This window comes from Myiozetetes cayanensis, unplaced genomic scaffold (assembly GCF_022539395.1).
Source record: "Myiozetetes cayanensis isolate MyiCay16 unplaced genomic scaffold, myiCay2020 scf20-37, whole genome shotgun sequence".
NCBI lineage: Eukaryota > Metazoa > Chordata > Aves > Passeriformes > Tyrannidae > Myiozetetes > Myiozetetes cayanensis.
The window spans coordinates 8,768,403-8,796,388 of NW_026087412.1; the positions used below are offsets into that span (position 1 = coordinate 8,768,403).

Here is a 27,986-nt window from a genome sequence, read left to right on the forward strand (position 1 = left end):
TTACCGCTCGGCGCGCTTGATTTGCGGGAGCCTCCACCCTGCGCAGAATAAACAACATCTTTCTCCAGACCGGACTCCCGTGTGTTTGGAGAGCCCCCAGACCCGGCAGTCCCGGGGGCTCCGCCCCGCCGGTGCCGCTGCCGCCGGGCTGCCCAGCCCCGGACCGGCCTCCGGCCGGACTTTGCCCGCAGCCGGGCCGGGTGCTGCGGGGCTCCCGGCACGGCTCACACCCCGGGAACGGGGCTCTGGGCGCTGCCCGGACAGGGGGAACGCCCGTCCCGTCCCGTCCCGTCCCGTCCCGTCCCGCAGGGCAGCGGGCGGAGGGGCTGGCCCGGACCGCGGGCGATGGGTGCGGGCGATGCGCTGTGCGGGCCCCGGGACGGCCCCGCCGGGCCCCGGGTGAGTGACCGAGTGAGTGACCGACAGAGTGACCGCGGCTCTGTCTGCAGGGGCAGCCCCTCCGGAGCCCGCCCGGTGTTGCGGCTGCCCGGGGGAGCCTCGGACCCCGCGGCGGGGGCTGTGAAGTGCGAGGGGTGGAGTGTGTTCCCGTGGGTGCGGACTTCGCTTCCCCGGGACAAGTTTTCACCCAAACAGAACAGCCCAAGCTGTTCTGAGTTACAGTGAATTTGATGAGCTGCGTGTGCTGGAAGGATGTTAGAATGAGTCCCTTTATTGTCTTCGGGAAGTATCCTCTGAAGGACCTGCCCCAGAAATACCTTTAAAAGGGCTCTAATCTTATCAGTCCGGACTCCCACGGATTTTCATCCCCAAGGTTGATAAACTCCCATAATAATTTGTGAGCCATTATCTGTTTCCTCTTTACATCATGGTGATTCCTTTCCTCAGATGCTCTGCAAGCTGAAGGAAAAAATACCCTTACCTGTTCATGTACAGTTTGCTCTACTTTTAGTAGTGTTCTGTTGCCAGATGGGATCCAATATTTGTTCAGTCAAAAAGTCACAAAAGGTTTGTGACCTACAGCTGAGGAAATGCACTTTGTGCACTAGGACACTTTTTCCTCCTAATCTCCGTTGCAGTGGTCGTTTCCTGTTGTTTGTTATGATGGTTCCCAAATGCTGATCATCTCTTTAATTCCCAAATTACCTTTTCTCATTCAATATTCATTAACTTACCTTTATTTTCTATTCTCTCTAGTTGTGATACATGTCCTTTCTTTGGCATCTTTCACTTTTCCAATCTTTTTTTTTTTAGTCCTGCCTTTCTACTTCAATTCTGTCCGAACTGCTATAGCTGAGTTTGTCTCTGTACCCAAATGTTTTTTACATTTGAAACCCTAAATCAAATTCCACTAACACAGTAGATCTCAGCAGTAGCATTAGGAACCTGCATTAGCTGTGAAATTCTGTGTACGTTTGCTTTGCTGTTTCACTCGTGTTGTTTCTGTGACAGGACTGGAATCAAACATGGCATTCAAACACCCCAGGATTTACCTGGTGCTTTGAGAGCTCAGTCATTGCCTGGATCCCTTGTGCCTATCTTTGGATCTGTTTTCCTTTCTACTACTTGTATCTTCGACGCAGGAACAGGGGCTATATCAGGATGTCGCGCATCTTCAAAACCAAAATGGTAAGGGTGGATCATGGGGGTTTGAACCTAACCTTATCACAGCTTTCATGCAGAACTCGGTTTTTCTAAATCATTAACTCTTTTCTGATGATCGGTGTTTGCTTTGACATTCACTGACTCAAGTCAGGTCAGCATCAATCAAGTAAAGTTTTAGGAAAGTCATAAGATATCCTCCCTTGTACTTCCATTTGATTCCCTGCCACTTCCCATAACGCTCTCTGTTCCAAACTTGCTCTTCCACCTCCTCCAGTCTTACCATGCAGGCTGCTTGGAGCTCTCCCTTTGGTAAGATTGTCCTGTCATTTCCATCCATTCCAACGTGTGTTTTCCATCTTTGCCCCAGGTCCTTGGATTCACTCTGGTGATACTGTGTTTTACTAATGTTTTCTTCATGCTGTGGGAGATAAGCCAAGGAATCCCACGGGCTCCAGCCTTCTTCATCAGCCCTGCTGTGATGGGAATCACAATGGTAATTCTTCCCTTGTCTGTCTGCACGTGGCCAAGCTTAGCCCTCCTGGGACAGATCTTGTATTTCCCACGTTTCTCAGTATCTCTGAGCACAAATTTGGTTGATGGGGAACAGAAGGCCGCAGAAGCCATGGGTTTGGAGTCGGGGCAGACCACTGGGGCTACACCTACAGTACAGAGCCCTGTGGGCAGAGCAGACCTTGCCTGTTGGTTCACTTGTAGTTTTATTACTTGCCTTTTCTGCAGAGACACTGCTGAGTGCAATACAATGCTGTTCAGTTTTAACCTTTTGGGAACTATACTACAGCTCTGAACATCTTGAAGCATTTGGACAAGAAAGTGATTTTTTTTCCTATTGTACTCATCTGATACAATTTGTACAATTTGATAACAATGTTTGGCATTCCATTACCAGGTATTTATTTGGACAAATTTGTACTTCCTCACAGATCCTTGCCATGTTCCTTACCCATGCAGAAAGAATGATGGGCATTCAGTCTTCAGGGGTCCTATTGATTTACTGGCTGCTCTCATTTGTGGCTGCAGTTGTGATGTTTAGTTTCAAAATTCAGCGTGCCCTGGAAAGAGTAAGTGAAACCACATCTTCTCAATGTGCAAGGGTATGAAGTCTCTGAACAACAGGTCTGGTTTTGTCTCATTGACTGCGAGGGGGAGAACCAAATTCCTCTCTTAGGATATGTGCTGAGAAAACTGATTGCTGACACTTTATATTTGTTTATTTGGATGTTTATTTGCAGAGGAGCGCTTGCTGGGCTTACCCATATCAGACTTACTGCTAGTGGCCATTTTCCTCAGATGAAGTTTGTTACCTGTGTGTCTTAAGTAATAGGGGGAAAATATACAGCCACGAAACAAAATACAGCTGGAAACTTGCTTGTTCCTGCTGTGTTGAAGGATGCTCAGGCACAAGGCTGCTTGTTGATGTAACACTTGGCAACTTCTTGCTACCAATATACTGTTCCAAAAATATTTAGACTTTTCCATTGTTTTTTCTCTTTCTCATTCACAAAATGGAGTCCCTTAGACACAACATCTATGGTAAAAATTAGAAGGTGCTTTATTATATCAACAACTCACCCCACTGGGTGAGCAAGGAGCTTCTATTCCTCAGAATATTCAAAGTTCCCTGAAAAATGGTGGAATGTGGACACCTGACTTGACTAGAGTACTATGAATCCTCACAATAAATCTGTCACTATGAATTATAAATGTGTCTTATTTAGCATTTTCTGATCTTCCAGTTTCGGGAGTTATCTATTTAGCTCTACACAACTACAGCTTAAATAAATGCACCTCATGCTTCAAACCAAAACCCAGAGCTTCTGGCTGGTAGAACATGAGAAGCCATCTTTCTCTGCTGGCTTAACGTGATGGTTCATTTCCTCATCCTCACCTCGTTCTGTTTCTTAGGCCTTCCTGGAAGACCATTTCCACCATGTTACAACTTTCCTTTATGCCAGCCTGGTGCTAGGAGAGCTTGTGTTATTCTGCTTCGTTGATCACCCTCCCTTCTTCTCTAAAGATGTAAACAATCCAGTAAGTACAACACAGCTTTTGCTAATGCACTTCTTCGTTGCTGAAACAGGATTTTAAATGCCTGGGGATACACAGGAACACGAGTATCTGGGTGATGTCAGATGCATCGTTCTGTATACAGGCTGATGGTTTTCAAAGGTAACTGGCAGAGAATCTGGGTCAGTGAATTGAGGGGTGGAGGTAACTCTTTGCTTTTTCTGGGGGAGCATAAGAATGGAATTCTATTCATCTGACACATGCACTTTTCTATATATAAACATCACCCATGTTTTCTCTCCCATCAGAATCACTGTCCGGAAGCCAGAAGCTCTTTTCTTTCCAAAATCACGTACTGGTGGTTCTCTGGGTAAGAAAACACAGAAGATGTGGGTTTGATAGAGTGAAAAAAACCCAGCAGCACAAGAGAGGGTGTAGATGGCAGCCAGCAGGAACAACGTAACAAATGCTGGGCAAGGGAAAAATAGTGAAGAGGACATAGACCCAATCTGCTGCTGAGCATTCAGAAGTAAAAGAGTTACATTCCTTGGGCCTAATGTCTGCTATGATAAGGTCTCCTCTGGTTTCACTGAACCCAGAGTAAGTTAAACTAAACATCGGTCCCACTGCCCAAGACTCTCATTATGGACTAGAAATAAGGGCTTACTTGCAAATCCTCATTATGTTGACAGAGGATAGAATAGGGATTTAAAGCAAAACTGCTGTTCTTGGACATTCATGTTTATTCTGGGACAGGACAGTCTCTAGTAGTGTTGTTACACAGGTTTGTTCCCACGTGCTCACTGTGGTGCACTTAACTTAATGCCCATCTGTTTTGAAAGCGTTACATGCACCACAAAGCCTTCTGCACTCACCTGACTGCAGTCTGTGTGTCCTCCAGGCTTCTCTGGAAAGGCTCTCAGCAGTCCTTGGGGGTGGATGACTTGTGGCCAGTGAGGAAAGAGGACTCCTCTGAAGAAATTGTTGCCTGGGCAGAAAGAGAGTGGAAGAAGTGTCACAGCAGAACCCAGCAGTGAGTACTTGATCTAGAGAGCACATCGTGGGCTCAGCTGGGCAGGGCTAGGTGATCTTAGCAAATACACTTAGAGGTGTTGGTGTGTGAGTTCCTTTGTGCAAAATCTGATTTTAAGTGTTAAACATTGCTGGAGAACATCCTTCCATCCCTGGAAGCACAGAACTTATTTTTTTGTGAGAGGGGTCACTTTTGGATGAGCATTTATACTGAACATGGTATGAGACCTGGTGTAAGATATTTAATGATTTTTTGAAAGCACAAAATTCCCAAGCTTTCTACAATTGTAGCTAGCTTTCTCATTGTTTCTTTCTTTAGAGAAATGGAATCTGCTACGTTTAAAAAGGGTCAGAAGACTGAAACTGGCATAGCAGAAGCTGAAGAGACAGAGGCTCTGCTGCAATCAAAGCACAGTGAGAGCAGGCCCTTACTGAAAATGTTTTGGAGCATGTTTGGAACCTATTTCCTCCTCAGCACTGTCTGCTTAGTTATCTGTGATGTCTTCATGTTCTCCATCCCAAAGTTACTGAGGTATGTGCGTATTTGTAATGTATTTCTACCACACGCACAGGATTGCTGTGTTGATGAGCTCAGAGGTGTGTATGCCAGCACCCACAGACGTGGGCACACACACAGTGGCCTTTTGGAATCTCTTGTAGCTGATGCAAAGAGCTGAATTGTCATTTGAGCTTAGCCCACTGTCAACTCCGGAGGAAAAGTCACCAAACCACTGTCTGAAGCTGTGCATGTTGTCTCCACTGCTGTATTCCAGCAGTGGAAAGGACAGGATGCACTAAACTATGTGACAACTTTACTGGAAGAGGAGTTATTTGGTGGCTCTGTATATCACATCATTTGCACAGGCTGTCAGCCCCTTGCTGTAGTCTGAAGGCTCTGTGTTCCCTGACTAATTACAAAGAGCACAGCTGGGCATCCTACACATCTTTAGTAGCTTTGTTAGTCAGTTGACATCATGCTTTGTGGATTGTATCGGTACAATATAGCCCTTCACTACAGTATATTTTCAAGGGCAAAATCCCTTCTTAGTCATTAAAATTAGGAGAAGTTCTGGAAATGTCAATGACTCCCTTAGATTACAGCTGCCACTGTGCATATTTCTGACAAATTCATAAAAATCAGGAGCCATCCATAACTCTCAAAGTGAGGTCTCCCCTGAGAAGATGCTAAGATCAGAGATTGTTTCAAATCCAAGAGTGACTAAATGTCAAAAATCAGGATATTATATGATATAGGTTACTCAGCATTTTTTTCCAGTTCTTGTGCTTTTTTACTGATAAACCTCTAAGAGAGATGCAGAAAAATCACTGCTATTTCTGCCAGTTTGTTTTTAATGTGTCTGATATTCCATCAGTTCTACGTGGATTCAGCAACATTTTGCCCCTGTCTTGCAGCCTTTTCCTGAAGTTCATTGAAGATCCAGAAGCACCCAGCTGGCTGGGCTATTTCTATGCCTTCACTATGTTCCTTTTGGCTTGTCTCCAGACTCTCTTTGAGCAACGCTACATGTACATGTGTCTTGTTCTGGGGTTGAGACTGAAAACTGCAGTAACAGGGCTTGTGTACAGGAAGGTGAGTCTGCAGCTTCCTTTTTGGTTTCTTTTCTTTTCCCCCCTACATTAGTAGCTACACCACTGTTGGTACAACGTTCCTGGCAATATCTGGATGTCACTCTGTGCTATGTTCATCTCTGAACAGTATATGGGAGGTAATCTACAATTTACTTTTCAAATCTTATCTCTGAAGAAAAAGCCGAGAAAAGGAAAGAGCAAAATTCAACGTAAAGTTTCTTATGCTGTAGATGATGGTTAGGGAGAGGAGTAAATGCTTCATCTTAAAGTGAAGTCACATGCAGCAGCATGGCTTCAATACCTAGGATTTAACATCTTTCTCCCTCTATTTGTTCTCTTTCTTTATGAGCAAAAGAAAGTTGTTTGACTTCTGGACCAAAGCTGTTGTTTGATGATGTCTTTTCTTTCCTCTCTACCCTATGTAGATCCTACTTATGTCAAATGCCTCAAGGAAAGCAGCAACCATAGGAGAAATTGTTAATCTGGTATCTGTTGATGTCCAAAAGCTAATGGATCTGATTATCTATTTTAATGGGACCTGGCTTGCTCCTATTAGGATTATCATCTGCTTTGTCTTCTTGTGGCAGGTAAAATATGACAGTACTTATCAACCCTTTCCATTCTAGATATCCAAGGAAAAAAGGGGTTTTCAAAGTACTACTCCGAGCTTTACTGATTTGAGCAACCTGAATTTGCCATATTTTTCTTAGCTCTGTAGCATGGTTCATTCACTTTTCTTTCTGGAAGATGCTTTCTTTGGTATAGAATCCTTACCTGATCCTTCACTTAACCTTCTAACCTGTGTATTCAGCCTCTTTTAAGGAAAAGACCTTTGGGACCTGCCTTTGCTATCCAGGATGGACTGTGCCTTGTGCCTGGCAGGGTACCACGACCTTGGAAAACTTGCAGCCATGGTGAAGATCACTGAAAAGTCATTATCCCTTTCCTAGTGATGTTGAGAAGCTGAGTGTGGTCTCATGTAGTTGGAGCATAATTATCACTTTTGTTTGCTACTGTTCATAGACCATTTGTGTGGACAGTACTTTTATCTCTCTGTGTACACCACCACTCACATCACATCCCTGTGCAGGGATGGATCTAACCCATGAGAAACATGTCTGTTTTGATACACAAATCTTTATGAACACTGCTATCCAAGAGTTGTACCTAGTGCCTGTGGCACAGGATAATGCCACCGTTTCATCTCACTCGTTGATGTAAATCCAGACAAGAAGGGTTATTTTTGCTGCAGGAATAGTTTGTTGAGGTTTTGGGTTTATTTTTTAACCAAAACCTGGTATTGTTTTGGTCACTTCCTTAAGCCAGCCACAAGGTGTCCTCCTTAACGCAGCCAAGAACATGGGAAGAAACAGGAATGGCTGGAATTGCCAGCGTGCTGCTGGATCACTTTCAGCACTAACCTAGTTCCTAACAAGGAAGCAAATAAATTCAGCGGAGCCTGATGACAGGAGTTACCCTGCCTGGATGGTTAACAATCCACAGCTCTTAGGGAGCACAATTCCCAGGAAAGGCAAAGGCAAGATTAGAGCAAAGCCTTAGCCATGAGGGATGTTATGCGTAAGTTCAAGTAAGAGGGAAGGTAAGCCAGGGGAACAGAAAACAGTAATTTCTAGTCATCACCAGAAATTCTCTCTCTTTCCTTTTCTCACCTGGCAGCTTCTAGGGCCATCTGCCTTGACTGCAATTGCTGTGTTCCTTTTGCTTCTGCCTCTGAATTTCGTGATCACCAAGAAGAGAAGTCAGTTTCAGGTATATTTTCCTTCATAAAAAGAGAAATTATTTACTGACATATGTGATGCTTCAATATTTATTATTCATGCTTACCATGATTGTCTGAAGGAACATAGGAGGATTTGAAGCCCGCAAAGCTTCTTAGAATTTAGACTAAGCACTTACATGTTCAATCTTTTACCATGTTTGCCTATTTTTTCTCTGGTTTTTATGTACTGCCAGCAAAAATAAAGCTCTGAAGATGAAAAGCAGAATATTTCCCCAGTCTGGAAGATTCATAAGCAAAACAGTACACACAGCTCAACTGCAGGGAAATTAATTCAGGACTTAGATGCAGGAGTAAGGTATATTTTCAGAATAATTGCACCATTAAACTATCAACCTATTAAATGATATAATACAAACATTTATTACAGGAGACCCAGATGAAACATAAAGATGAGCGGGCCAAACTCACCAATGCCATTCTCAGTGACATTAAAGTAATCAAACTGTATGGCTGGGAGAACACCTTCATGGAGAAAGTGCTTGGGATCCGGAAGCAAGAACTTCAGGCCCTAAAAAGATCTCAGATTCTCTTCTCAGCATCCCTAGTTTCTTTCCATTCATCAACTTTCCTGGTGAGTGGATCAACCTTCCTGCATAAACAACGTGGTATTACTTCCATTTCTCTTTGTACTCCTCCTTAGACAGATTTTCCTATGGGATAAACTGAAGATTATATCTTTCTGGAGGAGCTGGTGGTCTCACAGGAGTTTCTGAGCCCCAGTGGAGTCAGCCATAGCCATGCAGACATTTACACTGTCCTAACAGTTCCATAGACAAGTCATCTGGTCTGGCATTGTGCTCCAGGCAGCCTGAGCCTGCTTTGCAAGACCCACTGGGAGACCTCCAAGCCAGACAGAGTTCATGGCACAGTCAGGAGCTGCACAAGCCACTTTTGCACGTGCTGTTGCAGCTCAGCCATGTGTGTTTTCAATGAGAAACTGCTGTGCTTTCACCTTGCTGAGGCTGCAGCACCAAAACTTCCTTAATGCAGAACAAATGTCAAATTATCAACTTGCTATTGCCACCAATATGCAAGACCTTTGGCCATGATACCTGCAGAGTGGGTACTGTCCAGAGAGGTGATGGCCTGGATTTAACTAAACGGGTTCCAGAGTCTTTAGGAAGGGGCCTGTCACCCTTGAACCATCCTCTTCCCTGTCTGAAGCAAATGGTTTGCTTTCCCTTTGCTCCCTTTTCAGATTGCATTTGTCATGTTTGCCGTGTACACCCTGGTGGATGGCACACACATCCTGGATGCTCAGAAGGCCTTTGTGTCTCTAACACTGATCAACATCCTCAACACTGCACACTCCTTCCTGCCCTTCTCCATCAACGCTGCTGTCCAGGTGAATTGCAGGCTGTGTTCCTTTTCCTTTGGCCATAAGGGTTTTTTTTTTAACATATCACCATTAACAGGTAAACACAGAGGTTTCTTAGGGCTTTGCACATCAGCTGTTTCATTGCTATTGTGAAACAGTGAAATGCAAGCACTTGCAAGGAAAGGTACTTTGTGGTATTGTTTTTCAGAAAGACTCCTTTTACTGGCAAAATAGTCAACAGGAATGACTCATGAGTCTTTTGGAGCTCATCACGAACACCAATAAATCCCAGAGGTGCTTCCAGTTCTGTTTTTAATCACAGAAATCAGAATAGACAGAGCAAAACCTCCACAGCAGGAAACCCTGCTAGCCCAGGCCAGAGAGAAAAGCAAATTGTTGTCCAGTAAGATATAAGGAAATTCATTTCCCTCTTATATTTCAAGGCTGTCAGAGCTTTTCAGAAGCAATCACTGGAAAGATTGCAGGATGAATTGGAGAAAAAAAGCACCAATTTCACTGAACCAAAAGCACCATGAAGGATATGGGTTTGTGTTTTTTTTGCTGAGCTAAATGAAAATAAAGGCAGTTAACATAAGGAAGAGCTGCATTTGGCCATCTAAGCCTACAGCACCTGTAACATAGCAGATGATCTAAGTGGGCCTTCATGTTGAGTCTTTGGGTTTTTGTTCCCTTTGTACTCTAAATCCTATTTTCTTTTGTGTGCTGCTTCATTTCAGGCCAAAGTTTCTTTAAACCGCTTGGCAGCTTTTCTGAATCTGGGACAACTGAATCCTGAGAGCTCAAGCAGAAGCACCTCTGGCCCTGGTGAGCTTTTATGTTAGCACTGTTATTTTAAAAGAGGAGTAACTTCCATTGTTCAGCTTCTACTCTTACCACAGTCAAGAGAAAAATAATTGCCCCTTACTGTCACTTTGTCTCTCAGGCCTGTTTATTTCTACCAATAAATTTTAATTAGTAATTTACCTCTTTTTTCATACTTATGGTTCATTTTATGTAATATACACACTGAAACAAAATCATACGAATCGAGATGTTTCTGTAGCACCTTTTGCATTTACAGGTATTGTATTTCTCTTCATATTTTAGTACAGGCAAGTATCACCATAAGAAATGGGACTTTTTGCTGGAGCAAAGAAACTTCTCCTTGCCTTAGAAGGTACAGACTTACCCTTAGTCATCTCTCAGCTCTGTAGGGTCAGTGTGGAATGTCCAGAGCCTTCTGAGTTCACTTCATATTTAATGTTGAATTCTGAAAATTACAAAGTCAGACAAAACATTATCTTGTTTTTCTGTTTGGGAGCACATAAATGGGAAGGTGCCTGTGTCTGGATGTTGCCTTAATCTATAGAGACTGTTTTCTTTACACAATTTTCTTGTCCAAATGTGAAACTACAGTAATTTAAGTCAAAAAAAAGTAGAACAGATGGTATGCAGGTATTATATATGACATCACTAGATGCTTATTTTAAAAGGCATGGACATTTTTGAGAAGAAACAGTGTTGAACAGCTCTGATATTCAGGAATGTTTTATATCCAGTGCTTTGGGCCAGCCTATCTCCAGAGTGGGGATCTGGGTTTGGAACTCAGAGGGGGATGTGGATCAGACTTTCTGGTTGGAGGTGTCTTTGAAGGGATGAAATTAGGGTGGTTTACTTGGGTACATTTTAGTTGCTGCAAGACAATAGCAAGAATTTTGATAATTTCCTCTTCAGAAAGTGTATCTAAAATGTGATAAGAAACTAATCTTTTCTCCATAGGATAGATCTTACCGTGCCCCAGGGCTCTTTGCTTGCTGTAGTTGGCCAGGTGGGTGCTGGGAAGTCCTCCTTGCTCTCAGCATTACTTGGTGAGCTGGAGAAACTGGACGGCTCCATGACCATGAAGGTGAATTTTCCCCTGAGCATTTGCTTCTAATTAGGCTGTTTTCAGGAACTGTAAGGTATTAACCAAGGCATCAGGTACTTGATGAAAATGCATTTACTGCTGAATATTAACAAAGGCTGTATGTATCAGTCCACATTTAATTACCTGAAGGTGCTGAAGGCTTTGGAAATAGGAGCTGAAACATTGCTTCCAAGATCCAGTTCTATTTCGCACTGAGACAGTGAGCTGAAATGTCATCCTGGTAAATCTCATCATGTACTTGCACCTCTGTGTCCTCCTCTGTAAGATAACAACACTGCAGACTCATATTTTGCAAAGCCCTCTGAGACCTATCAATGGTGATGATCATTCCAGACTTCTATAACTCAGACGACTTTTCTTCAAAGAGGGGTTCCCACAGTGTCAAGCTGAGCTTATGGAAAAGATTACTAACATTGTTTCACTTCCATAGGACTCTGCAGCTTATGTCCCCCAGCAAGCCTGGGTACTAAATGCTTCAGTGGAAGATAATATTCTCTTCGGGAAAGAGATGGATGAAACATGGTTCAACAGAGTGATAGATGCTTGTGCACTGCACCCTGATTTGGAGAGCTTCCCTGCAGGGCAGAAGAGCGAAATAGGAGAAAAGGTAATTATACTTGGGTTTATATTTTGGCCAACTTTTCTCTGAGTAGCTACAACTTCAGGTGTCCTGCTTAAAACACCTGCAAAGAAGCTAAACTTGCAGGAGGCGGGTGCTCAGTAATTTCTGGAAAGTTGAGGCCATGGTTTAATTTAATGTAAGCCCATCTTCTGACAGTTAACCTAACCAGAGACATGAGAGTTGTTAAAGACAAAAATCAACAAATCCAGGCCATTCTGGGGTGCTCTTTTACAGGAGAGTGGAGTTGCTCAACAGACTCTGCCTCTGCAAGAGCCCTCTTTGGAGGGAGGGAGGGAGATGCCCTGGTTTAAAAATAAGGGAGTCATAAAACCTCGGCTCAAAATGGAGTCAGCAGTTGACAAATACGCTGTAGCTTTGGAATAAACAGATTCAATACATTTTTACAGGGAATAAATCTATCTGGAGGGCAGAAGCAAAGAGTGAACCTTGCTCGAGCCGTGTACCAGAAGGCTTCGATTTACCTCCTCGATGACCCCCTCTCCGCTGTTGATGCTCACGTTGGACAGCACATTTTTGAACACGTCCTTGGACCCAACGGTTTACTGAAGGACAAGGTGTGTTATAAACCCTGAACTGTAAACAACTGCACAATCAATCTAATTAGCAGAGCCCCTGAAAATGTTTCCAGCCAGCTGGGTTACTCACTTTGTCAAAGGCTCCCAAGCTCTTTTTTGGTAGTGGCAGCAGTGGAACGAGGAACCTCTGCAGGCCACACAGGTCGTGCAAGTCCTGCAGGGAACCTCACCTAGGAAGAGTAAGACTGTCTTTATTCTCATGCAAACCACATGTCTCGTTCCAGCCTTACTTCTACAGCAATTTTACAGTTCTTTGGTCTTATGTCAACACTATCCTCCTCTCTTTTTGAGATTTGCTTCTGGCATAGTTAGGAAGTCTGATCTCTTCTAGCAAATTGTATCATCATAACATCTAATCCCATCACTTTTGAATAGTTCAGTGGTGCCTTTACAGTTCTTATCACTTAAACTTCAGTCTTAAACACTTCCATTCCTTTTGCAGTGGTGGTGGTCTGTTATTCCTTGGTATTTCTCTGCTGTCAATCAATCTGGATAATAGATGTGGTTACCTGAGAAGAGATGCTAGAGCAGCTCTATTTAATTCATGGTAAAAATTGCCCAGAAATACTTGATTCAGTTTCACATAATAGAAGGAACACAGGTAATCTCTTGCATTAGAAAGTCCAATTGAAACAGACATGCCTGACTATAAATACCTTTCTCTCCATAAGGATTGGTTGCAAGTATCAGAATATAATTACTGTATTGAAACAGAATGACTGGCTAAGAAGAATGTATCAAACTTAAGCAGTACTCAAGGGGCTTGATTTATATTAGAAATAAAGAACATGCTAATTTATGTAGGGGAAAATAACTTTTCTTATGTCCTTTCCTATAGCAAATATGTTCAGAACTGTAAATGGAAATGAGCTGCACATTCATTCCATTCAGGCTGATCAATTTTGAAATACTGATATCATTGGCAATAAATGTGGCATATTCTCCAATTAACATCTTCCTACTTAAGACCTTCAACCAGAGGGGAATCAATAACATGCAGTTGGTCAGTGAGTCAGGTAAAAGGTCTTCCAGCCCACAGGCTGCCAGCCTGGGACTTCAGGCTTCAGTTCCCATCCTCACTCTTAATGCTGTGCGTGACACAAAGCGAGTTGATTCACCCCTCCACTCCCAAGTTCTGCACAAAGCTGTGCTGCAAAGATAAACTTCCTCAAAGAGACAGAAGTGAAAGGAATAAATAACAAAAATATCTCCAAGTTAGTCAAAATCATAACTTGCACTGAGCACGTGTGTGTCTTCAGAAGCCAGGTGAGTGCAACAGCTCGAGTTAGCAGGGAAAGAGCAGAAAATACATAACTGTTCCCCCTTGATTCAAGCAGACTCGTGTGCTGGTGACTCACACAATCAACATTTTGCCTCAAATGGACAACATTGTTTTTCTGGTGGATGGAATGATCTCAGAAACTGGTTCCTACCAGGAACTTCTGCAGAGAAATGGAGCCTTTGCAGAATTTCTTCATTCACATGTTACTGCAGAAGAGAAGGCATGTTCTGGTTTTCCAGGTAACCCAAATGAGTTGGAATCATTCTTCCTAGGTCTATCAGTCAATTGTTTATTTAATATCACATTTGTTTTATTATGGAAAAATGCCTGTCAAATTAGCTGACTCATCACCTCAGAATTGGTCCTTGAATCCATCTGAGTAGACAACACTCATGCAGTAAACAGAATTACCCACTGCATGTGCTATTTCTCAAGTCTAACCTTGATATTTCCACCCTTAGAAACAATTCTTTGTAATTAATCTTTCCTCCGTATTACCAAGCTTTCAAGGACTCTGCAGGACAAAATGGGATTCTAAAGCATTTAGAAAAAAATGTATTTATTTCACAGCTACAGGAGACACCAAAGGCACCATCACATCTAGAAATGGTCCATCCCAGGAGAAACTCTTTAGGTAAGCTTAAAGCAGCCTCAGACACCAAAGAACTTATTCCAAAAGCCTATAAAAGCCTACATGGAGGCTCTTACTGAGTATAACACAGGTTTGGGGTTGATCTGTAAATTAATAATAGGAGCAAACAAGCAAAACTCAAGAATTGGTAAGAACCTGGTCTTCAATGTGGAGGTCAACTAACACTTCCTCCATATTTCACAAGGACCAGAACAGGACTCACATGCAAGGCTGGTTGATACACCTGCTTGCTGTTCAGTTCCCAGTGGAGCTGTAAGGTCAGGCTCATTCCAAACCAGCACAGCGAGTGAATGCTTTAAGCCTTTGCTTGTTAATGGCTTGACAGAGTCCAGGCCCTGTGACAAACACGGACAATGGTTGGGGTCACTCTGGAGGACCCCAAAAACTGCAGCCCTCAAAACAGGCGTGAATATAGGGGTGGATGGGTAAGGAGATCCAGCTTGGCTAAAAATTGAAAGGATTTTTGCTTTCTTAAGTGGCAATTCAGTCAAATCATCTGCTGTGAGAAAGGAGACCATTCCTGTAACTCAAGACTCTGCCAGTGCTGCAGCCACCAAAGGAAGATTAACTAAGGGAGAGAAAACTCAGCATGGCAGGGTAAGCACAGCACCTTCCTGTAATGGCAAGGACACATCCCATGGGGTTGTCACACTCATGGCAGGTGGGTCAGCTCCCTGCCTAAGCTAAGAAACACCTCAAAAGACTGAGACAAGGAGGGTACCGTGAAAGGAAAGAAGCAGACATGGTATTCCAGTTAGGAAGAGTCAGACATGGATGAGGGGTGTGTTCAGGGCACACTGTGGCAGTAGTAAAATGTGGAAACAAATAGCTGAAGCTACTGGTACTGAGAACAGATGAGACTAAGAAGACAGACACCCCAAAAGAGGCAGCTTTTCCTCTAGGGAAGCACAGCATTAGCCAGACTGGGATGTCCTCACCTCTCCTGGTCAGCAGTTACTCACACAAGCTGTCAGTGTAATACAGGACAGTTCTCCCTCACTCAGAGAACACACGGCCCAAAATAAGGAAAGCCCACCCTGTGCATTCCAGAAGTAGCACAAGCCTATTGCAATAACATCCATCACTTAAAAATAATCATTAACACCATGGGCCTATTTAAGTATGGCTTCACTATTCATCCATGAGTAAAACAAAAAAAGGATTACCATGGTTGCTATGGCTGTGACATATAACCGAGTAGATATGCCATAATAAATCACTCCTTATTTCAGAGCTGCTTTTTCTTGCTAACCAGCTTGATCCTCCCACCCTCTCCTCCTGTCTTTCCCCCATTGCCTCACTCTAGGTCAGCACTGGGGTTTATGGAGCCTACCTGAAGGTGACAGGCTCAGCCCTGTGTGTGTTCATCCTCCTGTCCTTCGCCTGCCAGCAAGCTGTGTCGTTCTCTCGGGGTTACTGGCTCAGCAGGTGGGCAGATGACCCTGTTCACAACGGGACACAACAGCACACCGAGCTGAGGGTTGGAGTCTTTGGTGCGCTGGGAGCAGTTCAAGGTCTGTTTAAGTTGCTCACCTAATTCTTCTCTATATTCCCATCTCTCTTCCCCATATCCAGGATGTTTTATGAGAATATAAACAAGTGCATACCCACAGGTTTTCAGCCTTCTGGGCTTTTGGCACCAACCCTAAAGGTTTGGCACGGGACCTAAAACTACAGGTTCTGACGCACAGAGAGGATTTCTAAGGGATCTGAGCAATATTTTCAGTGTTACTGCCTGAAATTCTACTTCATGGTATGCTAGAGGTGTTCTGTGCCTTTCAGCAGACCACAATGAATAGTGTCTTCCTCTGTACTTCCTCCTAGAACTAAATGACCTGAGCCCCTAAAAAACATGCAGCAATGAAATAACTACAACATCCTTATTTTTCTATCCTGCCCCCTTGTATCCAACATCATCTGCATATCTTTCTTTCTCTTATCTCTTTCCATTCCTGCAACATAAATTAATCATATCAAAGTGCAACTGGTTGCTCTTCTCCATGCTGAACTAAATCTTGGTTTGTAAAGAAAGAGAGAAAAAGAGGAACTTGTAGAGTTCTACATTTCTTTATCTTTTTCTCCTTAAAAATGGCCACAATTCTTTTGGTCACTCTCATTAAAAATAAAAAATAAAAATTTCACTGAGAAATTTGAATAAATTCCAGTCAAGCTCACTTTGTGAGGAATAAATAATTTGTGCTGCATGTTTAAGTGGCTGAACCCATCAAGCTTGCTTAGAAGGTCTTTGGCTGCTCTGTAACTACCCTACAGAAAGGGCAGCTTAAGCCAAGCCTCAGAGCTGCAGGTAATTGCTACTAAAGAGAAAATCAGCTCCTTCCACTGGTGCAGCGTTCACAGTGCTAAGGGGAGATTGTGATCTTGCAAAGGAGAGCTCCAAGGTGGATTGTTCAGACCTTGTAATAACAATGTCTTTTCTCTTACAGCCCTCAGCAGGTTTGCCTCCATCGCAGCAGTCCTGCTGGGTGGTGTGTTAGCCTCCCAGCAGCTCTTCCTGCAGCTGCTGAGGAACGTCACTAGATCCCCCATGGCCTTCTTTGAGCAAACACCCATTGGCAACTTGCTGAACCGCTTCTCCAGAGAAATGGATGCTATTGATTCTGTCATCCCTGACAAGCTGAAGTCCTTCCTGGGATTCTTGTTCAACTTACTGGAGATCTACCTTGTGATTATAGTGGCTACACCGTGGGCAGCGATGGCCATAGTGCCCTTGACTGTTCTTTATGCTGCATTCCAGGTAGGAGCTCCCAGAGACAGAGACAGGAGAGGCTGGAGCAGTATGGCCATGTCCCTACAGAAATCCTCCCTCCATTTCTTAGGAGAAGAGACATGCAGAAACTAGTTTCATCATTTTCAATTGCATCTGAACAAGGGTAATGTCAGTGGCTCTTCCCACATCACCTCTGCCTTCCAAAGCTTTCCAGAGACCTCACAGAGGCTTGTGCTTTTCTGATGTCAAATCCTACTTGGAGCTATATTCCTTGTGAAAATTCAAGCATATCAAGACCAAAAAAAAATTTTTCCTTTCCTCCAGAATTGCTACACTGCTCTTTAATATACCCATGTATGCCATGCAGCTCTCCCACTGGGCTCTGAAACCCCAAATGCTTTGCCAGCTAAGACTGAACAGGAGGCAAGAGCAAGTAAGGGTGCAAGTACTCCTCTGGTCTCCATCGAGCTAAGGGCTCACCTACAGCAGAAGCTGAGTGTGAGTTTAGAGGGTTTTTTGAGTTCAGAGCACCCTGGCTCCTTTCCCCCAGCCATGAGAGGTTATTCTTAATGAAGACAGGACATAACACAGGTAGAAATGCTGCCTCACCTTTTAAGGGCATCTCCACGTTAGGTTTTATAACACTAGGTCAGAACTTCTATTGCACTTGTTGAGGCCTACCCAAATTTTCTGTGGAGCACCTCCACAGAGACATAAACCTTCTAATGACTGCCCTTTCCATTTTCCCTTCTGCCAGCACTTCTACGTCATCACCTCCTGCCAGCTGAGGCGTATGGAGGCCGCCAGCAGGTCACCCATCTACTCCCACATTTCAGAAACTTTCCAAGGGAGCAGTGTGATCCGTGCTTACAAGGACCAGGAGAGGTTTATTTTGAAGAGCAATTTTCTAGTGGATGAGAATCAGCGAATTTGCTTCCCTGGAGCTGTTGCTGACAGGTACAAATCTGCAGTTTCCTTGCATGGAAAGCAGAGTGGAGACAGCGCTCCTGGGGCTCGGGTGGAGGTTCACAGATGAGGCAGTGGTGCAGTGTTTTAGGGGTGCAGTGGCCTCTGTCATCTCCTGCACTGCACCCTCACACAACCAGCATGCTCCCAGCTCTGCTGTGTGGCCAGGCACAGACACATGGGTGCCAGTGCTGCCAAAGGTATCACCTGCTGCCCAAAATGCAGGAAGCTGTAGCACGTGCCTGGTGAGGCCCATCATCCCATGACAGTGTGCACAAGGCCCAGGGTACACGCAAAACCCATCAGACCACAGAGCTGTGAGCCACCAGTCATGAAATGAGTGAGGAGCACCAGAAAGAGTGAGATATGTTAGACCAGCTCATCCCAGAAACCATGTGCTGGCTGCTCTCATCCAACAGGCCTTAGGCAAAATCCTAGGACAGACCATAAGCCAACTAGTTCAGACAGACTGGAGCCTTTCAGGAGCTCCAAGGGGGCTGGATAAGAGCAACAAGAGCTTTGTTGAGCATCCTGTACTCCCAGCAGTCCCACAAGTGTTCTATAAAGTAACCACACACTGCACTGGGAGAAAGGAAAAGGACCAGCAACAGCCCCGTACTCTCCTCCTCTTGCAGGTGGCTTGCTACAAACCTGGAGTTTCTAGGCAATGGCATCGTGTTGTTTGCAGCACTATTTGCAGCAATGGGCAGAACACACCTTAGTCCAGGAACTGCTGGCTTCTCCATTTCATATGCTCTTCAGGTAACCCAGTGCTGAAACGCTTGCCTTTTAATAGAAATAATTGCATTTTAATTTCCAAGAAATTGTGAACTATTTCTGTGCCTTTCTGGATGCCTTTTCCTGCCAAAGCCTGCTGTCACTGCTGAAACCCAGGGTACCTGGAGCACGTGGTCCCTTAGGGAATGAAGCTCATAAACACACGCACAAGGCATCTTCTTCCTCCTGCACCTGAACCTCATATTTAAGTCACAGCAAGCCCTGAGCAGCTGAAGCAAGGTCTTCAGCATCTGTCTTCCCTGCCTGTAGAGTAGTTACACAACAGCCTAAGAAATAACTACATAATCTTTTAGCATCCAAGTCAGTAGCATTCCATTCTCTATAGAATGCTGAAGGGGCTATGAGAGGAGCTGGCTAAGTTCTTTAACACAGCTTTACAAACTTTCACAAGGCCCCATGGTTATTTTTTTTAAGCCTTTTAAAAGGTTTTCTGATGTAATTTAATTTCTGGCGTAATTAGATGATGAGTAGGTCTTTATAAATAAACACTAAGTATAAATAAACTGGGTAACTCACAAGCACAGGTCAAGACTTATTTTATCTGCCCTAATGCTTCTTTTTTGTTTTGGTAGATAACTGGTGTTCTGAACTGGATGGTGCGCTCCTGGACAGAAATAGAGAACAACATTGTTTCTGTGGAGAGAGTGAGAGAATACTTGGGCACTCCCAAGGAGGTAGCTGGTCCACTGTTGCCCTTACTAGCAGGGGTGGAACATCTCTGCCAGCTAAACAAGTAACTTTTCTGTTTCACATGAAGAAAACTCGAGTTTTCCCCTTCTGAAAGCCAGTCATTTTTCCTTTAAGGAACTGCAGCATTTGGTTTTTATCCAACTGACTAGATTTGGTTTATAACCTCTGATCATCATTATTTCCTTAAGACAGCTAAGCATTGGATTGCCATTAAAATAGCTTCACTTGGTAACACTCATGGAATGAGACATATTTTCTGCCCATATTTGGAGTATTTATTGTGCGACTTCAGATGCAATCTCTGATAACTGATGGCTGCTAGATAGCCTCTTAGCCACTCAAAGTCTCCAGTGCAGTAATTTTTGTTCTGTAATCATTCGAATTCCATCTCCATGTGCTGCCCTGAGAGAGACTTTCACAGTCCTGTTTACAGAGGCATATAAATATTTTTTTATTGAACCACTCTTAATGTCACAGCTCTGACATGCAAACAAACGTTCATCCCCCATTTTCAGTTGAGCCAATCAGCATCTTTGCACAAAGTAAAAAGTCAACATCTGCAGTATGAAAATTAGAGGCCTTTTTGCCTTTTGGAAGCAGTAAACAGACTGGGGGGACTTGGAACAGGGGTTTTCATAAACTTCCCATTCCAATATGGCCACTTGATTGGTAACTTAAATCAGCTTCATCCACTGCTGTTTGTTTTCATCTGTTTAGGCACCCTGGACTCTGAATGGCAAACCTGAAGGTCAAGTTTGGCTCACTGAAGGAAGGATTGAATTTAGAAACTACAGTTTGCGATACAGGCCAGATTTGGAGTTAGCACTGAAGCATGTCAGTCTAACCATCCATGGGCGAGAAAAGGTAGGAAAAGCCACTTGTATGACACGTGTGAGCAGAGCTGGGAAGTGATCAGAGCTGGGTGGGAACAGCTCCTGCCCCACACTGAGCTACAGGAACTTGGAAGCACGAAAGCTGCAGTTAAACCTGAGCCCATCTTTCACACTGCACACTCCACAGAGGAGTGTTTCCAGGCTTGCTGCATACACCAGATATTCCTCTGAGTGCAATTTCATTTCACAGAAGGTTAACAGAGTTACAGCAAAGCAATTGCACTTTTTAATTCTTGTGCCACATGAAATCCCTGTTCCAACTGCTGTCTTGTAATTATAATTCCCAAAGGCTTTCATGATTCCTTTCCTTAAAAAACAATTACAAATTATAAATTATTCCCTCTAAGAATGTATTGCTGGACTATGTGAATCTTGAACAGCCCTAAAAAATCTGATACATGCAAAGCTGTCTCTCTTCAAAAGGCCAAGAGAAACTACATGACAGGTTTGTCCAACTGTGGGAAAACAATCAACATCAAAACCAAAGGCTTTCCACTGCACTTTACAGATTGGCATCACTGGAAGAACAGGAGCTGGGAAATCTACTCTTGCTGTGGGATTGCTGCGATTAGTGGAGGCTGCAGAAGGAGTGATTCTGATTGATGGACAGGATATTGCCCAACTAGGTCTCCATGACCTAAGAACCAAGATAACTGTCATTCCCCAGGTATGAAATTCATTTCCAAAATCTCTGAGCAGTAAGTCTTGAACGTTTAGGAAGGGTTTACAAAGGTTCTGTGAGAGGAGGGGCATTCTGAAATTTTGAAGTTGGAAATAACCTGTGCCATGCTTGTTTCCCATTCAATATAACATTAGTCACAGATTCCCCAGCAGGGAAGACCAGAGAGCTCGTTGTTATCATTCATTTCAGGAGTTGTTTGTACTGTCTCTGTGCTCAGGATCCAGTTTTGTTTTCTGGCTCTCTAAGAATGAATCTCGACCCACTAAACCAATACACTGATGCAGACATCTGGACAGCTTTGGAATTGACTCAGCTCAAGAACTTTGTTGCAGATTTGCCAGAGCAGTTGGAATATAAATGCAGTGACCAAGGGGAAAACCTAAGGTACCTTATTTGCAGAAAGACAGTGGCAGAGCAGTGCTAGCCCCTGGGCTAGGAGAACAGCCACTTGGATAAAGAGGCTAATTTCTTTTTTAATTTTTTTTTAATGGTGTCCAGGCAATTTGCATTATTGTCCTGTTTAGCAGCATAAAATCAAATCATAAGACACCAAGTGGAAGACCTTTGAGCTTGGTCACTGGTGGTTTGCATTTGTGCAGTACTTAAAAGCCTGGAATCCTGTTCCAAGTGCAGATCTCCTGGGTGCTACAGTAATACCCTCCTTTATCTCCTTAGGCTGTTTCATGCTGTCATGGCCTGCAGTGCCACCAGCCCCAATCACCCTTTCAGAGAAAGCAAACAATCACCTTTTCATTACTAATTTCAAATTAATCATGTATTCTGGCCCCAGTGACTACAGCTCTCAGTTTACCATCTCTCTTCTTACTTGCAGCACTGGTCAGAAACAGCTGGTTTGTCTGGCCAGAGCACTCCTGCAGAAAGCCAAAATCCTCATTCTAGATGAGGCCACAGCAGCAGTAGATTTAGAAACTGATCTTCAGATTCAGTCCACCCTGAGGACTCAGTTCAAAGACAGCACAGTGTTAACAATAGCTCACCGGATAAACACTGTCCTGGACTGTGACAGGTAAGATCCTCAGCCCCATTCCTGAGGAGGAGGGAAGACACAGTGTGTGACTTAAACACACCACACAGTGTTAGTGAATAACAATTTCATTCCTATCCTTTTCTTGTTTAACTCTCTAAGCTTTGCTTTAGAGATTGCAGGATCTCTCTTGAACCAGCACCAATTGGTTAATCAGAGATTATTTACTCCCACATGATACATTTCATACCCCTTTTCCCCCCACTGACAGCAAAACCATGACTGCAGCTCTTTGCATCATCTAGAAGTTGTCAAACTAAAATACTCATTCACAAATCTTATTCCAGTCCAGTTGCCAAAAAACCCTCCTCCTAAACTCAGTAATTGAATAGTCACTCATCAGAAACCTCTTTCTATCCCATTACTGTTTCCCAGCTGAAAAGCTGTTGGAAAGCTTGGTTGAATAACCAGCAAGTACTGATATTTATTTTAAAACCAAGTAGAAACAACTAAGTTAATCACATCTGCTGGTGTATCCCCAAACTTACACTTCTCTTTTAATGTTCACAGGATTTTAGTCTTGGAAAACGGTCAGATAGCTGAATTTGATACTCCAGAACACTTAATAGCTCAGAAGGGACTATTCTACAGACTGATGGAAGAATCAGGCCTTGCATGACTCACATATGGAGTATCCCACAATGCCACCACTATCAGGAATAATTCATCTCATAATTGAGTTGATATCTTGGTTTCTGTCTAAAATTCCTGACACTCATCCAAAGCTTGTTTAAGCCATAACCACAGTGAGCAGATGAAAAGGGATGACTTGGGATACATGTTATTTCCATAAGAAACTTAGCAATTCCATTTTCATTGTTTCCACATACCAAAACCTCAGCTGACTGTTGAAAATGAGCCAGTCACGACATAAATGTTTTTCTGGTATAAAAGGAAACATGCCAAAGGAAAAAGGCCACAGCATTTCCAGTTTATACTGTAAATGGAGCCCAAATATCTGCCATACTTACAGATTACACAGACTGTTTTTAAAAGCCAACAAGATTTTACGGACAGCAAGGAAGAATTTAACTGGTAGCAAGCAAACTTAACTGTTTGCAGTTTATCCCAGGCTCCAGGCACAACAACTGCAGCATTCTGTCCATGTCTTAAGGACTGCTCACCTGGGCACTTTTCACACAGATGGGCTCCAAGGCAGCAGCTGGAGCTTGTCATCCAAACTGCACAAACACTGGGGGAGGAGGGAAGGGGGAAGAGGAAGTGAGATGCCTGTTGTGGCAGCTGGGGATCAGATCCCTTCCATCTCCCTGTCAGCTGTGGAGGTGCCCTGAGCCATCATGCTGTGCAGAGGGTGACACTGCCTGCAGGAACAGAGCCAGTTTCCACAGGGGTCAAGGATGCAGGACAGGAACTTGGCTGGGAGTGGGGAACAGAGCATTGTTCCTTCTGCTGAAGGCTTGGAGCAGCCCTGCCAAATGCCAGGGAGTCACAGCAGAACATGTGTCGACACCAACATTTCCAATTTGAATTTGGCCACCAGGAATTTACATGAGAAAAGGAGCAATGATTCACCTGATGGTTGAATGTTGACCTGATGGTTCATTCCTGGTTTTCTTCTGGAGTGCAGGTTTACCTCCTGCATGTGCCACCCCAGTGCTGCCTCTGGCATGGTCATCTTTCAGGTGCTCCTTCAACAAACCAAATGGCAGCTGACAGGAAAACCTTCCTGGGCTTCCCACAGTGTCAAGGGGCTGCAGTCACAGCTGTCCCCAAGTCTCTCCTCAGGAATAACAACAACATGACAGACAAATATACACTGTGAGATACTGCTGTTTGCTGTGACTTTTGTTAAAACACTTCATTTTCTAGAGAGCTGAAATAAAAATAGAATCAAGTATTGAAATGGATCTCTTCAGTAAGCTAAAGTAAATAGAGCACAACAAGGGGTAATGGGGGAGGGGATGGGAGAGTTCAAACTGCCAGAGTCAACCCAGAGTGGCAAAACACACCAGTTTCTTCTCCAAAAGCTCTTCAGTGGCCTATGTACCCATGTTAAGAGCAGTTAATGGTTTCTGCTGGACAAGTGCCTAAGATACCAAAGTCCAGTGCCTCCTGCCATACTGGTGCTCAGGTACCAGTTCCCTCTACTTTCTCCAAACCCTACTCAAGGGAAGACACAAAACAATTCAAAAACCAGATACAAGTTAAGAGCCAAATGAAATTGTGTCATCTTCATCAAAAAAGAAACAAAACAAAGGAAGAAACCATGGAGCTAGTCTTCCACATGCTCTGTAGGAAGTGAGAATCCACCCACCTACAGAAACACAGAACTACCAGCAATGAAGGTCCTCCTGGTAGGCAAATAATTCTCCCTTCACCAGGAGGACAACTGGAGGACAGGAACAGGATGAACTCAGGCCATGCCACAACAATCCATTTCAGGGAAACGCTGCTCTGCAGCAGCTGGATGAGGTGTCCAGCTCACACCCTGCCCAAGGGACTAAGCTGCTCACTGCAGGACATGATCCCACTGCAGTGCCCACTCCCTGTGTCCCAGATCTTGCAGAGCTGGCAGTAGCTTTGCTGCATGAAGGAAAACACGTGACATCGAGGCATTTAAGGAGCATAAGTGTCTGTTACATGACTCTGAGCTCAGATGCTGAAATTCTGTGTCACATCCCTGACTTTATTCCAGCAGCTGGAGGGACGCTCAGCACTCTGGGCTGCACTATCACCATTCCAGGCAGGATGGCACCAGACTCCTTGCACTGGAGGTCACCAGCCATCAGGCTACACTGCACTTACCCAGCAGTGGTGGAAGTGTCCCAAGTACTAAACAAGCATTTGGTCCACACAATACATACAAAAATGGAAACAGATTAAATGAGGAAAATCTACCAGTTTTAATGCCAGATTCTGACACCTTACCTTGCAGGGAGTTGTACCATTTTCTGCAGTTAATCCCAGCAACACTGAGTGCTGTCCCAACTGCAACAGGATCTCAGTTACACTGCTCCTACCTTAAGGTACCCCAAGTATGTTTATGATGCTGCTCTTACACAGGTTCTGTGGGAAGAAGCTGCATTTTTTTCAGCTGTCTGTGTGCAGTGAAGGTTAGTTCAGACTGATCCTTGTCGTGCACAACACACTTGTGTTCCAAGTGACATCCAGACAAGATACTCATCATTTTATGAGAACAGACATTTGGAATCAGGATCATGATTCAATGCAGCAACAGCACAAAGCACTGACAGGTATTTAGGGCACGTAGAAAAGAGTCTCTAGTCGAGAGCTAGGGTAGAACAGTTTGTGCCAGCAAGTGTATAAATATATAAAACTGAGAGAACAGTGATGCCTATGAACCACCACAGCACTGAAAAAGAACAAGACTGAAGCACACATGAGTAGCAGTCTGCTGACCTGCACTGTTTAGAAGGTTATACTGCAAAATACAGTATTTTAGGCATACAGTTCCCCAAATGATCACAAACAGCTCATGAATAGGACAGAGAACATCCACTGACACTCCTCAGAGTACCCAGTTTAAGATCAAAAATACAGTTAAAGTCATTTCCACACAGACAACTCCACTGCAAACATGTTACATAATTCTGCAAGCTCTGTATTTCAACCAACCATGCTCCTCAGTGCAGTTCCATGGCTTTTAAAGGACTCACATGAATATCTTAAAGGCTTCTAATCGGTGTGCAATGAAAAGCTTTATTTCCTCCAACCTGAAATCAGTTTCCACCAAAGTAAAGTCTAGCAACACAACTTCCTTTGAATTCCATCCCAAACCAGCAGAGTTCTTGTCGATTCCTCCTCTCAGGAACAAGGTACACCAGCCCCACATGGCTGTTCAAAGGCACTTCAAACTCCCAGACATCAGGCCAAGCAGTCTGATTAGTCTAAGCAGGACCACTAATTTCTATTTTTCAAGGTAAAAAACCTGAACTGACAAAGCTAACCCTTTGTCAAATACAAAGCAAGCAATGACTCATCATGTTTTCTTTCAAACAATGTTTTTACTGCAAGTTCTTTGCAAATATTTGTGTAGTCATTACAAAAAAATACCAAAGAAAATTTCAGTCTATTCAATTTCAGAGAGTCATAATTTACAAAAAAATAAATAGCTTTACTCTAAGGACAACAATTGTCTAGTATTAAGGTCAGCAATATTAATCACAGAAGTCCACATTCTCAGTGCTGAGTATTTGTGTCCATCTGACTTAGTTTGCCTTCTTCCAGCAATTTCCATTAAAATAAGACTAATCAGAACATTAGAAAAGTAACTTTTTTCTTACCACAGAAAAATGAAAATACAACATGGATCTTGAAAACCAGACTCCATTGCTAACTGAATTGTTAGACCCCTCTGACACGCAACTTTAAAAACAGTAATTTTTCTAAACAACTGTAACAGAACATTTTCCCACAAAATTGAAGAGTCAACAGCAGCAGCATGAAGGGCATGTTTCTTTGATATAAGGCTAATGGTCCTTGATGTGGCAGAATTAAAGCACAGAACTGCCAAAGCCAAGGGTATTACAATCAACGTCACACCGAGCCTGCAACCTCTGCTCAGACAAATCCTCACTTCTCAGCCTCATCCCCACAGGTGTCACCAGGATTGGGCACCCAAGTCAGAATTCCTGAGTGAACTGGGTGTAAGATCAGGTACTGCACACTGCAACGCACCAGCTGCTGCACCAATTTGGTTTTGGAGTGATTGTCATTCCAGACATGCTTAAATACTGCTATGAAGTTGACTGTGCTTTTTGACATCAGCACTACTGACATTATAGAGAACTTGCTGCTATACGCTGTAAACACATGAAACCTTTAGGACAATGCATAAAGCATTAACCATGTACAGTAAATGCCATAATGAGAAAGTCTGGCACACATGTTATTTCACAAGAAGAAAAATCTTTGGACTATAGTACTATATGCCACAAAATGTTGCAGGTGCATCCCACAATAGATGGCTCATCAAATGAGGAATCCGCAAACAAGCAAATAATTAGCATTTGCAAAAATGTTTTAAACAAACAAAAAAAAAGGGAGGGAACTTCAGAACATAAGATGAGAAGTAAAAGCTTTTTTGAACTTCTCTGATGAATCACTCCACCTTATATTTGAGCATATAATGATAGGTTTCAGGCAAAAATTAGAAGTCTCTGCAGTGTTTTGCACAGTGGATGTGCTTCTCCTAAAGTTGGCTAAAATCAATACTAAGGAGAAATAAAAAAAGGAAAAAAATTGCATTTTTATGTTACTTCCATTGCCATGCTCTGGCCGACTTCACTATGTCTCAAGCTGAGCTGTAGGTTCAGTCACGCTCAGGGGGAGTTACAGTTCCCCAAATGTATCACCTCCCTCTTCCCACAGGAACTAAACAAGTCCAAACGCTACACCAAGCCTGAATCTTTGGCCATGCTGTAGAAAATGCCTCTTTCCTGAAGAAGCTGTTCTGGGCTTCCACACTCCACCACTTCTCCTCTCTCCAGGACTAAAACTCTGTAAAACAAGCAGGAGGAGGGGAGGGGGAGGGAAGAAGAAAAAATGGTCACAAGAAGATCCAGAAAGCCAATGAACACAAACGTGTACAGACACAGAAACTGTGTAGGGTATTCTACAGATAGACAGAAACTGCTGGGTATCCATTATATGCAAGGGAAGACTGTCCTGACTGTATGAACAGACTGAGGTTCTCACTGCCCTTCCTGACCTCACTGCACATGGTCTGTCTGCTCAGCCTTCAACCGCACCTTAGCAAGGCAGCTGAGCATGAGGGAGGCTGCTTGAACTGTAA

At 43.6% G+C, this 27,986-nt stretch overlaps 2 protein-coding genes across 3 annotated transcripts in view; one reads left to right on the plus strand and one right to left on the minus strand.

Moving 5' to 3' along the window:
* The first annotated feature begins 247 nt into the window (after window positions 1-247).
* Window positions 248-23,996, plus strand: ABCC6 (ATP binding cassette subfamily C member 6). 2 transcript variants are annotated; one of them, XM_050317354.1, is made up of 31 exons: window positions 248-399; window positions 1,411-1,587; window positions 1,931-2,056; window positions 2,505-2,642; window positions 3,487-3,612; window positions 3,897-3,958; window positions 4,490-4,621; window positions 4,940-5,152; window positions 6,034-6,211; window positions 6,636-6,797; window positions 7,888-7,980; window positions 8,379-8,582; window positions 9,210-9,356; window positions 10,067-10,154; window positions 10,437-10,506; window positions 11,109-11,235; window positions 11,687-11,863; window positions 12,286-12,453; window positions 13,812-13,995; window positions 14,327-14,390; window positions 14,885-15,005; window positions 15,715-15,922; window positions 16,853-17,163; window positions 17,894-18,093; window positions 18,738-18,864; window positions 19,473-19,574; window positions 20,308-20,454; window positions 20,992-21,150; window positions 21,383-21,549; window positions 21,998-22,192; window positions 22,721-23,996. In XM_050317354.1, the coding sequence occupies exons 1-31, from the start codon at window positions 346-348 to the stop codon at window positions 22,827-22,829; spliced, it is 4,536 nt and encodes a 1,511-aa protein (XP_050173311.1). In that variant the 5' UTR covers window positions 248-345; the 3' UTR covers window positions 22,830-23,996. The 2 variants fall into 2 exon arrangements, with proteins under 2 accessions (XP_050173311.1, XP_050173312.1); XM_050317355.1 differs by lacking the exon at window positions 248-399 and adding an exon at window positions 682-796 and having other exon boundaries at window positions 22,721-23,995.
* A 1,336-nt stretch (window positions 23,997-25,332) lies between these two features.
* LOC126641012 (multidrug resistance-associated protein 1) overlaps window positions 25,333-27,986 on the minus strand; it is a 47,331-nt gene continuing 44,677 nt past the window's right edge. Inside the window, exon 31 of the mRNA XM_050317303.1 lies at window positions 25,333-27,691. Within this exon, the coding sequence (XP_050173260.1) occupies window positions 27,583-27,691 (109 nt within the window). The 3' untranslated portion in view covers window positions 25,333-27,582. The remainder of the gene's footprint in view (window positions 27,692-27,986) is intronic.